At 44.3% G+C, this 14,582-nt stretch overlaps 1 protein-coding gene and 1 pseudogene across 1 annotated transcript in view; both read left to right on the forward strand.

The window, feature by feature from the left end:
* Positions 1-1,657: 1,657 nt before the first annotated feature.
* On the forward strand, positions 1,658-5,541 carry LOC134393427 (disintegrin and metalloproteinase domain-containing protein 29-like; annotated as a pseudogene).
* Positions 5,542-9,906: 4,365 nt separating this feature from the next.
* Positions 9,907-14,582, forward strand: part of LOC134392933 (cytosolic phospholipase A2 epsilon-like) — a 73,593-nt gene continuing 68,917 nt past the window's right edge. Inside the window, exons 1-2 of the mRNA XM_063117699.1 lie at positions 9,907-9,973; positions 11,397-11,483. Of these exons, the coding sequence (XP_062973769.1) occupies positions 9,947-9,973; positions 11,397-11,483 (114 nt within the window). The 5' untranslated portion in view covers positions 9,907-9,946. The remainder of the gene's footprint in view (positions 9,974-11,396; positions 11,484-14,582) is intronic.

Genomic DNA, 14,582 nt, shown 5'->3' on the forward strand with positions numbered 1-14,582 from the left:
GTTCCCCAGCATGTCATACAGAGGAGCACTACTTCTGATACAAGAGAAGATATATAGCCATCATTACTAGCAGCCATTGATAGCCCTATCCTCCTAATGGTCTATCTTCTATTTTTCTCTATTACTGATCCTGCGCATATAATAACCCTTCCATCTATGCTCACCACCTTCCAAGAGGAAACAAATGGAGAAAAAGATCATTGCCACAATGACTTCCTCACACTTTTCCCTTAGCAATTCACCGGAGCTGGATTTTGCATGCTAGTGTCGAGCAACTAGTTTCGGGTTGCTTCCAGCTGAGCCTGTTATTGTGAAATAGTTCTGCTTCATTCACAGAATTTTAAGGGAAGGCAGGTCCAGACATCTATAATCCTCCCATGTTTTTCTTGGCCTCCTCCATCTTTTTTCTTAACACAAAATATCCTTTTAGGAGGGGGGAACAGAATAGCTGCACAATGTCTTCTAATTAGTAGCACTAGGAGCCCTCCTTCTGGAAGCACCCTAGAACATCCATGACAGAAGAGGACATAGGTTTTCTGAAAATGCATGTGACCAGCTCCCACAGTATTTCTAAGCTGTTTTCCAATCTCTTGAATCACAGGATGCTTCCAAACTGGTGGCTCTTAGTGCTACCACTCAAAAGATACTGTGCAACTATTCTGAGTTCTCATCCTTAACTGCTTTTGGGAGGTAATAATAAAAAAAGATGGTGAGGTGGTGGGAAAACACAAGAGGGCTACCAGTGGAAAGTGTCATCAACTGGACCACCTGTATCTGTGAATGAGGCAGGGCAAAAAAACCCAATAAAAACCTAGTCTGGAAGCATTCTTGGAGTTTATAGTCCTTGTTACAGTTTTAGCTATTTAGCTGAATTTTCATAGGCTACTCAATATTTGCTTTTTAGAACTAGGCTCTCAATGGGTGATTGTATGGAAAACAATCCAACTTTGCTTAATTAGAACCTTCAAGGTTCCATCCCACTAGCTGTCCTCATAGTCAGGGAAGGTTGAAGTAACTAGAGCCTTTCATCTGCTATTCATGTTCCTTGAAAAAGAGAGAGCCCACACGGTGACATACATATCTCAGTAGGCAGCGTCATGGGTTGGGTTTCTCTTCCTTTGTTGTTTCTCTTGCAAGTCAGCTAATCTTCCCTAGCAGGAGCACCATGGGATATTGCTACATCAGGAACAAAAAGAGGACATACAGTTGGCTCTTCTATCTGTCAAGTATGCCAAATGTGAAATTACAGTGATTAGCATGACTAGATACAAAAGAAGACAGCATTCCTATACCTTGAATAGCTGCGCAGTGAAGGAAATGTGAGCCAGATAAAACTTTGCTCACCACTGTATAACAAGCTCTATTTAACAAAATTACTGTTTCTCAACAACTGTTAGAGTTACAGAAGGCTTACTTGAAGGCTGAAGCCCTCTTCCTTGAGAGTGCAACAAAATGGATCACCTTCCATTATATATCTCCCTGATTCGCCTAGCCTTGCCCACATTCCAAAGGTGGCAGTTGCATCTCTCATCTAGGGTCACCTTCCCATTTTGCTTCTGGCCCATTAACAGCTGTACAATAGATGCACAGCTGTTGTGACTGGCACGAGAAGCTGGAGGTGGGGTGTTCCAAGCTATTCTTTCCTCTGACAGAGAAAATGATGCACCATTTTGTACAGCTGGCACTGCTGATCTTACAGAGTGTCCTTCGTGAGACAGCTTGCCAGAAATTTTCTCTGGGTTTTAGGTATGCATCATATGAGGTGACCATTCCAAGAAAATTGATCCCCAGTTATGGAGAACAAGAACCTCAGGATGTCAGCTACCTGCTTCAGATTGAGGGAAAGAGCCATTTAGTGCACCTCATGCAGAAGAAGAACTTTATCCCTAAACACTTCCTAATCTTCACCTATAGCAAAAAGAGGGACCTCCAGCTGAACTGTCCTTTCATCAGGGATGACAGTTCCTACAATGGTTTCTTTCAGAGCAATCCTCACTCTTTGGTCTCCCTCAGTACTTGCTCAGGGGGACTCAGGGGTCTGTTGCTATTCAAAAATAAGACCTAAAGTCATCAAGAAGCCATGATCCAGAACACAGAGAAATTAGCAGCTAAAGCTTCTGAAGGAGACTGGTGGACACACACCAGGTATGCAGATGTTGCAGTTGTGATGGAAAATCAACGATATCACAAGTTTGGCAAGAATGAAACCTTAGTTGCTGTACATGCTCTAGAGATTGTCCATACAGCAAATGCATTATATAACCTGCTTGGAGTTATTGTGTCCATAGTTGGGATACAGATATCATCAGAAAAGAACCTCATACATACTGCTGACAAAATCATTCTGCTGCTTAATGATTTCAATTATGGCTCCAACTCTGTTTAAAGCTGACAAGTTTAGCAATTGCAGCTATAATTATTATTTCAAGCTAAGGAACTCTAATTGCTTGTTAATTCGATCAGATCCTGAAAATAGGTTTAGACTCAAATACTGTGGCAATAAAATTGTGGAAAACGGAGAGCAATGTGACTGTGGTGCTGAAGTTCAATGTAAATTGGATCTATGTTGCCAATCTAACTGGATGCTTCGTTCAGGTGCTACTTGTAATACTGGACGGTGCTGTGCCAACTGTCAGTATCATCCAGCTGGAACTGTTTGCAGAGAAAAGATGGGCAACTGTGATCTTCCTGAGTATTGCACTGGAGCTTCTCAGAGGTGTCCGGAAGATGTTCATGTACAAGATGGTATGGAGTGTGACAAACATGCATACTGTTATTTGGGGAAGTGTGCTTATGCTGTTGGGCAGTGCAAAATGATCTTTGGCAAGAAAGCCACCGTTGCTGCAGAAAGTTGTGCCCGAAGGGATCGCTTTGGCGACTGTGGCATTCAAAATGGCCATTATGAAAAATGTAAGGCTAAGAATATCCTGTGTGGTCGAATTCAATGTGAAGGAGTGCAGATATTACCATCTCTGAAGGAAGATAGCACCATATTTCAAACGGCCACTGGCAGCCATCATTGCTGGGTACAGACTACCACATTGGAATGGAGACAGCTGATATTGGAGCAGTGAGAGATGGCACTCCTTGCAGCCAGGGCAGGATGTATATTGGTGGGCAATGCAGGAACCAGTCCTTCTTGAAGTATGAGTGTACACCCACAAAGTGCCATAACTGGGGAATATGCAACAACCACCAACACTGGGCATGTCTACACCATGCCTTATCCCTGGGATCGTCCTGGGATCATCCACATGATGCACAGGGGATCCCAGGGGCAGGGAGGGAAGATACCTCTATTTCCCTGGGATAACTGGGATGGCTTTTAGCCCAATTTTCCCCACAGTCTCGGGATCGTCCCAAGATTGCAGGATTATGGTTTTATACTGTTGCTTGGTTTTGAATTGTCTTAATTTTGTAAACCACCCAGAGAGCTTCAGCTATTGGGAGGTATAGAAATGCAATAAATATAAATAAATAAATAAATAAATAAGTGTTTTCAGTCCAGTCTACCTGAAAGACAATCTCCTCCAGTACAAACTGACCTGCTTCTTAATACATGCCGAGAAGTTTCCTCTCAACATCCTGACTTCCACAGACTGTCATAGTTGGTGAGGACATGAGAGGGCTTTATCTCAGGCTGTACCCAAGCAGTGGAACATTATGCCTCAGGAGATCTGCCTGCCTGCCTGCCTGCCTAACTGCCTGCCTCTCTCTCTCTCTCTCCTTTTAATTATTTAATGAAATTTTTTACAGTAGTATTTTGGCCTATTGGGCTCAGTCAACGCAATTTTACTAAACTGATCTTTGTTAGTTTTTTCCCCTCTCTGTTGTGCATGTCTCTATTTAATATTGTTTTATTGGTTTACTGACATTATTAATTTTATCTTTAATTTTAAGTCACCCTTTGTATTGCAATTGCAATAAAAGGGCAGGTTATAAATTATCTTAATAAATAAAATATAGCTTTGATGTTAGATGTCATATATAGAATGCGTGTGCCAGAACCATGTATGGATCCTGAGTTCCTTGGAGAAAGGGCAGGATACAAGTGTAATCCATCAATATAATCAACTAATAAATGTTGGGCAAGATCCAAGACCGGAAACGCCTTGCCACTCATATGGAGAGGGAACCACATTTCATTCAGTCAGATTCCACCCACCATTTCAGGTGATCATCACATCCCTACTGCCAGGACACCTCCCTAGGCTCTCCTTCATGAAGCCCCAATCCCTTCCCCTGAAGTCACACACTCCTTACATCATTGGAGTATATTCAGGTGAGGTTCAGTTGTGGAGGATAAGTCTGTGGAAACAGAATGGTTTTCTGGGGAACCCTTGAGGGAAAGGGGCCTATGCCAATAGTGAAAGTCTTCTCTTCCCATATCCAGAACAGGGTAAAAAGCTATACTCCCCAAGCCACTTATATGCATTTAGGGCGCAATCCTATATACTGCACCATTGCTGCTTAGAAGCTCCTGAACTCAGAGGTTTCCAAGATTCCTATGTCTTGCTGAGCTGAAGCCAGCAGGGCAGGAGGAATGGTGGAAATGATCTTTGCCTCCCCATCCAAAGATCTTTGAAGGCACTTCAGAGGGGTGGGAAGGAGGTTGGAAGAGTCTCAGGATAAATCATATCTTGGCTTCTCTGGTTTCCTCCCCTGCCCACCAGAACGCTCCCACTCCTCCAAGGTCAATTTTTTGACCTTGGAGAAGCAGCTACTGCTCTTCTCTCCTTGCAAGGAGGCAGGAGAAGGGGATGGATATCCAACTCCCTTTTTATGAGACCAGAGTATTATCTCCAATCTCAGACCATGGCTAGACCTACCAGGTCTAGCGTGACGGAGGAAGGAGGATCTTGTGAAATCTCCTCCTCTGTCCACACACAGTGTGCGATGTCCTAAAAGGAAGAGGATGTTGCGCCTGCCATTTTGTTTATTTTTCCTATCAGAGAGGAGCACAGGAGTGCTCCTGCTCAAACCTTGAGTATTTTTTTTAAAAAAAGGCTCATGCTCCCCCCACCCCATCCCCGATGGGCACAGAGCTCCTGAGGAGCTGGGACAAACCGCGACCCCCGGCCACATGTTCCATGGTCTCAGGATCAGCCCGGGACAGCAGAAAAACCAGGCTAAAAGGGTAGGGCAAAATCCCGGGGAAATGGAGGGATCATCCCTCCCTTCTCTGGGGATGCCCTGTGCATCATGTGAACACACAGGGATGATCCCTGGGATATCGCTCCATCTAGCTATGGCCTCAGAGAGGAATCCAATGCATCCTTTGGTCCCTGGGATGCTCAGGCAGATACCATAAGATTGCTCTCATAAAGCTCCATCTGACGAGCGTTTTATTGCACATTCATTACTGGGCACGCACAGAGTTTGCTCAGGTCCCTCACATGATGTCGTCAGCCTCCCACGTGCCTTCCGCCCCTTCTGGCCTTCCTTGTGTGACAGAAAAACACCCCTCATTAAGTCCGATGTTTTTTTAAACTTGGAATCGCTGCTCTTTCCTTCTGTATGCAGGAGGAGCAGCGCCATTAGAACAGCAAACTCAATGGGTCTCGTGCTCGTTCTGTACTTCCTCTTTTGAAAGAGGAAGTAACTGAGGAACGGAAACACAGGTGGAGAAGCAACAGTAGGGAACGTGTTAACTCCTGGTGTGATGGAGCTCTTAGTCTCCCAGAAGAAAAAGAGTAAATGAACTCCTGTGCTTTTAGAAATATTTATTTATTTATTTATTTATTACATTTTTATACCGCCCAATAGCCGAAGCTCTCTGGGCGGTTCACAAAAATTAAAACCATAATAAAAAAAACCAAGAGGTTAAAAGCACCAATACAAAATACAGTATAAAAAGCACAACCAGGATAAAAACCACACAGCAAAATTGATATAAAATTAAAATACAGAGTTAAAACAGTAAAATGTAAATTTAAGTTAAAATTAAGTGTTAAAATACTGAGAGAATAAAAAGGTCTTCAGCTGGCGACGAAAGGAGTACAGTGTAGGCACCAGGCAGACCTCTCTGCATTTTTGTACAGATTTTCTTTTACTGGAGAATTCTAAATTTGGAAAAGTGCAAATTTTGAAGGATAACTGGGTTTCAATTCACATAGTAGTTTCAAAGTGTGAAATTATGTGAGTTTGCATTAAAATGTGAACTGAACAAATTTCTTCCCCATCCCTAGTTATACATAGCCCAATAGTACTGTTGTGTTTATGCCTAATGAAAAGGTACTTCAGAAGATGACAAATGCATGTTGAGAACCACAAGGGGGAAAGTAGCTGGAAATATTTCGGAGCTGGAAAACTTAGGGTGGGAGAAAAGGGTTAATAATTTATCCCTTGCCACATTTCCATTCTCCTTCATTCCCAAAGCAGTTTTTCTTTTCTTTGTTTGTGTCATCATCTGTAGCTGGGCCCTAAAATTATATGTGTGAAAAGAAGGAAAAACCCCTAAGGGAGCAAAAAATAAGCCAAAGGCAAGGGCGAAACCAAGGAATCTTCTACAATTATATTATTAGTAATAAACCTTTTACTAATAATATTATTGTAGAAGATTCCTTGGTTCCGCCCTTGCCTTTGGCTTATTTTTTACTCCCCTAAAATTATATATCATGCTGAAATTGTGGCAGTTGAATATTAAGCGAATTTGTAACTATAATAGCAATTCTATGGTCCCTGGGCAAGCATCCCAGGACCATAGGACAACTTGGAATAAACCCCAATGTCAGAGACAACACTCTCATAGCATCATAGAATCATAGAATAGCAGAGTTGGAAGGGTCCTACAAGGCCATCGAGTCCAACCCCCTGCTCAATGCAGGAATCCACCCTAAAGCATCCCTGAAAGATGCTTGTCCAGCTGCCTCTTGAAGGCCTCTAGTGTGGGAGAGCCCACAACCTCCCTAGGTAACTGATTCCATTGTCGTACTGCTCTAACAGTCAGGAAGTTTTTCTGATGTCCAGCTGGAATCTGGCTTCCTTTAACTTGAGCCCATTATTCCGTGTCCTGCACTCTGGGAGGATCGAGAAGAGATCCTGGCCCACCTCTGTGTGACAACCTTTTAAGTATTTGAAGAGTGCTATCATGTCTCCCCTCAATCTTCTCTTCTCCAGGCTAAACATGCCCAGTTCTTTCAGTCTCTCTTCATAGGGCTTTGTTTCCAGACCCTTGATCGTCCTGGTTGCCCTCCTCTGAACACGCTCCAGCTTGTCTGAGTCCTTCTTGAATTGTGGAGCCCAGAACTGGACGCAATACTCTAGATGAGGCCTAACCAGGGCCGAATAGAGAGGATCCAGTACCTCACGTGATTTGGAAGCTATACTTCTATTAATGCAGCGCAAAATAACATTTGCCTTTCTTGCAGCCATATTGCACTGTTGGCTCATATTCAGCTTGTGATCTACAACAATTCCAAGATCCTTCTCGTTTGTAGTATTGCTGAGCCAAGTATCCCCCATCTTGTAACTGTGCCTTTGGTTTCTATTTCCTAAATGTAGAACTTGGCATTTATCCCTATTAAATTTCATTCTGTTGTTTTCAGCCCAGCACTCCAGCCTATCAAGATCACTTTGAAGTTTGTTTCTGTCTTCCAGGGTATTAGCTATCCCACTCAATTTTGTGTCATCTGCAAATTTGATCAGCGTTCCCTGCACCTCCTCGTCCAAATCATTAATAAAAATGTTGAAGAGCACTGGGCCCAGGACTGAGCCCTGCGGTACCCCACTCGTTGCCTCTCCCCAGTTTGAGAAGGTTCCATTGACAAGTACTCTTTGAGTCCGATTCTGTAGCCAACTGTGAATCCACCTAATAGTTGTTCCATCTAGCCCACTTTTAGCTAGTTTGTTAATCAGAATATCATGGAGCACTTTGTCGAAAGCTTTGCTGAAGTCAAGATATATGATGTCTACAGCATTCCCACAGTCCACAAGGGAGGTTACCTTATCAAAAAGGTAACAAGGGAACAGTCCACAAGGGAGGTTACCTTATCTCTCCTGCTTCCTCTCAGCCAGCACAGAAAGAACCATGTCAGCTGCCTTCCAAGGTCAGAAAACTAACCTCAGAGAGGCGAAAGGGGGCATTTCAGTGTGTGGGAAAGAGAGGAGACCAGAGAGGCCAGGATATGATTTGTGCTCTGCTTCTCTTCGGTTCAGAGAAGTAGGAGCGAGGCGGCCTAATTCGCCTCCGGAAAAGGCGGAGGCGAAGAGAGTCGGGGGGCTGCGGATCGAGGCGAAGAGGATCGCCTCAATCCGGAGCGTCGACTGCAGGTAAGTGGGGGGGGAGGGGACTCATCTGGCACTGCTGGTGCCGCCATTCATGTGGCAGCAGCAGGTAAGGGAGGAGGGACGCTTACCTGCGTCCGTCGCGGGCTTCAATTGAGGCCCCGGTTGAAGGCGGAAGTGAAGGCCGAGGCCTCTTCCGGCTTCAACCAGGGCTTCAATTGAAGCCCGTGATGGATGCAGGTAAGGGGGCAGGGGGGGCTGGCCTACCTGGCGCCGCCAGAGCCGCCATTCATGCAGCGCCGGCGCTGCCAGGTAAAGGAGCAGGGAGGAGGGATGCTTACCTGCGTCCGTCGTAGGCTTCAATTGCGGCCCCAGTTGAAGGTGGAAGTGAAGGCCGAAGCCTCTTCTGGCTTCAACAGAGGCCTCAATTGAAGCCCGCGATAACAGACGCAGGTAAGGGGATGGGAGTGGCTTTTCTTGCGCTGCTGCCGCCGCCGTCCAACAACGGCGGCGAAGCCAGATCTCGCTCTGCGGAGCGGCGCAAAGAGGATCGGGCCCGATCCGGATTTTCCGGATCGGGCCACGAAGCGGATTGGGGGGTCCGTGCACACCCCTAATCCAGAGTTTCCTCTAGCCTCCTTCCCTCCCACCTCACCAGACAGGCTAAAAAACCCATCTAGAGAAAATCACCCAAGAGAGAAGACAGGGAGGGAGGCAAAAATTGTTTTTGCCACTCCTCCTGTCCTGCCTGCTTCAGCCTGGCAGGGCATAGGAAACTCAGAAGCCTCCAACCTCAGGGCTTCCAAGTAATCTATAGGATTGTGCCCTATATCTAGCATTTAGGATTGTAAGGGTAAGGCAAGGGTTAACCTGTTCCTAGAGCATGGCATGACTTTTAACTTTGTTTTATGATCTTATTTTTATGGTTTTAGAGAAGAACTGATAAGAAACACAGATGCATGTGGGCAGCACCAGAATGGAGAAGTTGCAACGGCCTTGAGCGATGAGCCAGGCGGCCCGGGGTGTGAAAAAACACTATACATCTAATTGGGGAGGGAGGAAGTTTGGAGCCTGGGGGAAGGGTATAAAGAGGTTGGGGAGAGGCCGAGGGGTGTCTGCTGTCGGCCGAAAAGGAGACCGGTGATGTATGTAACCTGTGATAGATTTTAGCTTGTGGTGTTGGGTTCCATTAGTGTGCATGTATTTTTGGATTTAAAAAACCTGTGTTCCTGCCCTTCTCCTAATAAAAGGTCTAAAACCTCATATTGTGTGAGCCTGGAGTGTCTCCCTGGGGTTCCGTGCTAAATCCAGTGTGGAAAACCAGTAGTTGCTGGGCTCTCTTCCTTTACAGGGATAACAAGGTGAGAGGTAAACACTAAATTGCTTTAGTGGATGCAATTCTAAGAACACTTATTCATGTGTTAAGACCAGTGACCCTCTCCCATGGAATCTGTAGAATATGGATGACTCTCATGCCAGTTTCACAATCCCCACATGGGGGAAAAACCTTTCTTACAACTGTTGTGTGCACTGTGCAAGCAAAGTAGGTGGAGAGTCTTTCTACTTCTGAAATCCCCAAAGAGGTGGGGCTCTGACTCAGTGTTCATAACACCTGCTTAGCAGCTTTTACCATTTCAACGTCAGTAAAAATCTTTTAGGAACCACGTCTCAGTCAGATGTACTTTTAGCAGCATGTGACTTGAAGCCAAAGGTTTCTACAATGGGATCACCTTCTACTTTCCCTCAGGTAAGAAACATAAAACCGAATGGCTGCTTTAGAGATTCTGGGTGCGCTGCGGTTATGGGTATGCATGTTGTTTCTTTCTTTTCTTATCTAGACTGATGTGCATGTAAGGAAATTGCTCCACCGATAGTGAGAGCCAGATGTCACACATGCCTCTCAAAGCCCACTCATTGCCAAGGTGAGGCATCTCTTCAATGCCCCCCAGCTGTTTCCCAAATATTAAAACACCTGGGATGAGAGGTATGAATGAGTAGAAGAGGCAAAACGCACATTTTTTGTGGAATGATACTGGAGAGATGCCATGAGCAAAACAAGCAGCAAACATGCTTGAGAAACAGGGGAAGGAGTTCAGGCCGCATAGACGTTGCCATGAATACAGCAGCTGAAACCTCTGTTCTAGCTGCTCAGAGAAAATAAGAAATGAGTTTGGGAATAACAAGCAGAAGTGGAAGACTGGGATTGGGACTTTGAAATAGGATCAAAAGGTCTGCAATAGGAATGGGGGAGAGACCGATGCTTCAGGAAGGAGAAAAGTACTTGTTTGATACTAAAATTGTTATAACAACTTCAGAGGCTGTGTTATAACCACCACCACCATGAGAGCCGAGGTTGGCAATATGAGGCATTTCCCATGCACATGTGGGATTTCCTTCTGAGGGGAGGTCAGATTGGCTCCATCTTTACTTAGCTTTAGGTGGGCTGTAAAAATCTTTATGTTCTGTTAGGCTTGGAGTAACTTTAAAATAGGGTGACCAACTGTCAGGATTTCCCCGGATTTGTCCTGGTTTTTGTTCTTTCCATGGTGTCAGGGGGGATTTTCTATAATTTTCAATAATGTCCTGGAATGACACACCTTCCCCTTTAAGGCTGCCATTAGAATGGCAGGAGTGAATGACATGCTTTCTTGAGGCACATCATTCCCCCACCCTGAGCTCCAATTGAGGTCTTAAAGGGGAAAGTGGGTCATTCGTGGACATTATAGAAAAGGCCCCAATTGTAGTGGATGGTGGTGGTGCAGAATGAAATCCTTTCCCCTCCTCCACTCCAATCGGGTTCTTTAAGGTGGCAGGGGAATAACGTACTTTCTGCAGGACTCAGAAAGCTGCTTCCCCACATACACACTAGGTGTCCTCTTTTTTTGGTTTCCCAAATATGGTCACCCTATTTAAAATGGGATTAATTCCACTCTCTGGTGTGTTTTAAGGATAGTGCTGTTCTGCTCTTAATTCCCTATTTGTTTGTTTTTTTATATCAGATTATTTTAATGTTTGCTTATTGCTCTGAGGGCCTACCACTTGTTTCATTATGATGAATATCAGCCAAGTGTTCCTTATACATTTTTAGAAGAGACCTTCCAATTTCACCAACGTAAGAGGAGTCACTTTCCAAAACACTTAATATTGTACTTTATTTTCTTTGTTAACAGGTTCTAAACAGCAAAACAAAATCATCAGGAATCCTAGAAACACAATGGATGAACGAGCACACTGTTCAGCAGTATGCTAAATGCCAGGTAATGTGCATTGGGGCAGGGCAGGGGAAAGAATAACTGAATTGTGGGTTCACTTTTATTTTGAAGCTCACGAGAAACAGGTGTTTGACTATACTATTTACGAAAACATGAAATACATTTAACAGATGGAAGAATTTCATTGGCTAAATTTCCTAATCATTCCCATCTTTACGCTTTTGTTTTAATTAATTTTGTTGTAGTCGTTTGACCTCTGATTTCTCAATCCATAAGAATCTGTTTGGAAACAGTTTCAGTCAACTTCTGTGTGACTGTGTGGGATCACAGCTTGGGAATGTTTACTTGGAAACAATTCCCACTAAGTCGATAAAACTACAGCTGTAAATTTGTGATGTCAGCAATGTGTGTCATTCCTTGGCTTGGAATATGAACCTTGGTGACTCATAGTACTCATCTTCAATATAAAGGTGATCATTACAGAAGGAGAACTGTTCCTTTCCCTCATCCTCACTTACCTGGCAACACCTGTTGTGGCAGCAACAGAAGCAGAAAGAGAGGGGCTTCCCCCCCCTTTTCCTTCCTCCTTCTCTCTCTCTCCCCCTCCCCTCTCTCCCCCTTCCTTTCCTCTGGAGCTTCGAATGACGCTACTGTGTTTTTCTAAGTTCCAAAGGAAGGGAGCAAACATTTTTGAGACAATTTTAAACTTTCCAAGAAAATACCATTTTTTGAGCATTCTCGACTTTTGCTTGTTATTGCTAATTTTGGTCTGAATTGAACCTTGTGGGGTTGCCCATCACTACTGTAAGCCCATACACAATTACTTGGGTGTAAGTTGTATGAAATTCAATGAGAGTTACTTCCAAGTAAACATGCAGTTATTTCATCTGAAAGCAGTGCCAGAACAATGCAATATACCAGAGTTAGTTAGTTAGGTTTTAGCAGAGTAAGCTGGCTTTATTCTGCTAAAATATTGTCTCTTTTTTGGGAGGGGGGGTGATTAAAAAGACTTTTGTCCCAAAACTTTAAATCCAGGGGCATGATTCCAAGGAGATGAACAGTTAAAGTTGTAGAAGCCCTGCCCTCTTTTGTATCTGGTCACGCTAGTATAACTCCTGCAGCTTTAACCGTTGTGATAAAGAGGGAATTTTACTAGGTGCTGCATGTACCTTGTCTTTGGTGGTGCAGCAGGGAGCCATTTCCTCATACGCCCAGGGCCAGTGCCAGACTATTTTGCGCCCTAGGCAAGGTGAGCTACTTTCACCCCACCCACCCCAAAATTGCCAACTTCTATTTTTAAGAGCAGATGTTTTGTAGAAAAAATAAGAAGCAAAAACTTGAAACTGCTAAATTTATTTTAAATTGCAAGAATAAGTCATAATCAAATTTTGATTATCTTTCGCAAATACAAAAGAAAACAAATCATTTTGAACTAAAGGGCACTTGGTATAATGTATACCTCCGCCATTGGCAACAAAATATTAAAATGTTTTACTTCACACACCTTTAAGTATATATACTATTTAAGGTTACTTAATGTAACCAACCCATCATGTTACCACAATCCTGGGGAGCTCAGAGGTGATCACCTTGCAACCACTGGGAGATGACGCCAAATAGATAAGACTGGACTATATGGACCAACGGTCTAAGTAAAAAATGGCAGCCTCACATTTCATATATCGAACAAGGGAATGCTAGAAGCTGGGTTGATTTCTTATTAAGGGTGGTGGGAGTGATCTGCCAGCCAAGTCCATTCTCTCCGCCTTTCACCAGGGGATGGCAAGTCACTGACCCTGACTGTGTAGCATTGGTCTGTCTCCTTTCCTCTCTTCCCAACCTCCATTCGTGATGGCAGGTGGCTGGCTGGTGCATGACAGCAGCAAACTCTCGGTGTCCTTCCTCCTGTGGCTCAAGGACTCTCTTTCTCTCTACATCCTTTAGGCTGTAAGTCACAGCATCTGTGAGGACTGCTCTGCCAGACTTCCAGATATGGTTCTGATCCATTCACCTAGAGCTAAACCAGGACCCAGGCATTTGTTTCTCCTCAAGATGTCCACAGCTAATGAGCTAGGTTTTTTTAAAATATATATATATATATATCTTCCTGTTCCTGCTTGTTTTTTAAGAGAAACTAGTGGGAAGCACCAGCAGCCAGAATATGGGCTGCTTCATTTGTGAGTTTAAAGTGGTGTGTGTGTGTAGGTCAGAAGGGGCCCTGGAAGCCCATAGCTATTTTTAAATGTAATTTGTTCAACATTCCTTAAAAAAAAAAAAGGAGGCTTGGGGGCATGTTACTGATCATGGGTTGTGTGGTGTCTGTGGAGTTACCAAACCCTTGCTATTTCTGCCCTATTTTTTTTTTTTTTACATTTTTCATTTTTAACATCTATTATGCTGTACTTGTGGTTTTAATTTTTGTGAACCTCCCAGAGAGCTTTGGCAATTGAGTATAGAAATATAATAAATAAATAAAAATAATTTAAAAATAGCATGGGGCGCATATGGGAACAATTGTGTGTGGGGTGGTGGTGAAGGTGTCATAAGCATCCCCAACAACTTGATACTTCCCTCTCCCCCCCCACCCAATCCATTTCCCCACTCTGTTTTTCAGTCTACTTTTCCACTCATGGTCTCAAAGTTACTCACCCCAGTTTGCGTTTTTCTTTTAAATGGGGTCCCCCACCCTGTAGAGCCGAAAGCGTGGATTCAAAAAGGAGTACTTTACTGTGCTGCTGTGTGGATCTCTTCCCTTCAACCCCCACCCCATTTTATTCATTTAATTTATTTATTACATTTTTATACCGCCGAATAGCCGAAGCTCTCTCATTTTGCAAGGATGATCTTGAAACGACAAGCCTCGATTTGCCTTCTCTATATAATGGGTTGCTCCTGCGTCCCCCCTCCCCTCATGCCAAACCAGCTCCTGTCCTTTCCCTACCTCACCTTGACATAGGTGGGGTGCTCCACTCTTCCCCGCTGCCCCCTTCCCAGCCCAGGCCGGCCACCCAACCAGAAGAGCACATTGGAGGCGAAGAGCAGGTACCTGGGCCCCTTGGAAGTGCTGGACTTTGCCTGGCATGGCGACCGTGGAGTGGCCTGGGCACTCCCTGGCCAGCTCACACCCCCATGCTGCCCATCAGC

Source organism: Elgaria multicarinata, chromosome 2 (genome assembly GCF_023053635.1).
Source record: "Elgaria multicarinata webbii isolate HBS135686 ecotype San Diego chromosome 2, rElgMul1.1.pri, whole genome shotgun sequence".
Taxonomy (NCBI): domain Eukaryota; kingdom Metazoa; phylum Chordata; class Lepidosauria; order Squamata; family Anguidae; genus Elgaria; species Elgaria multicarinata.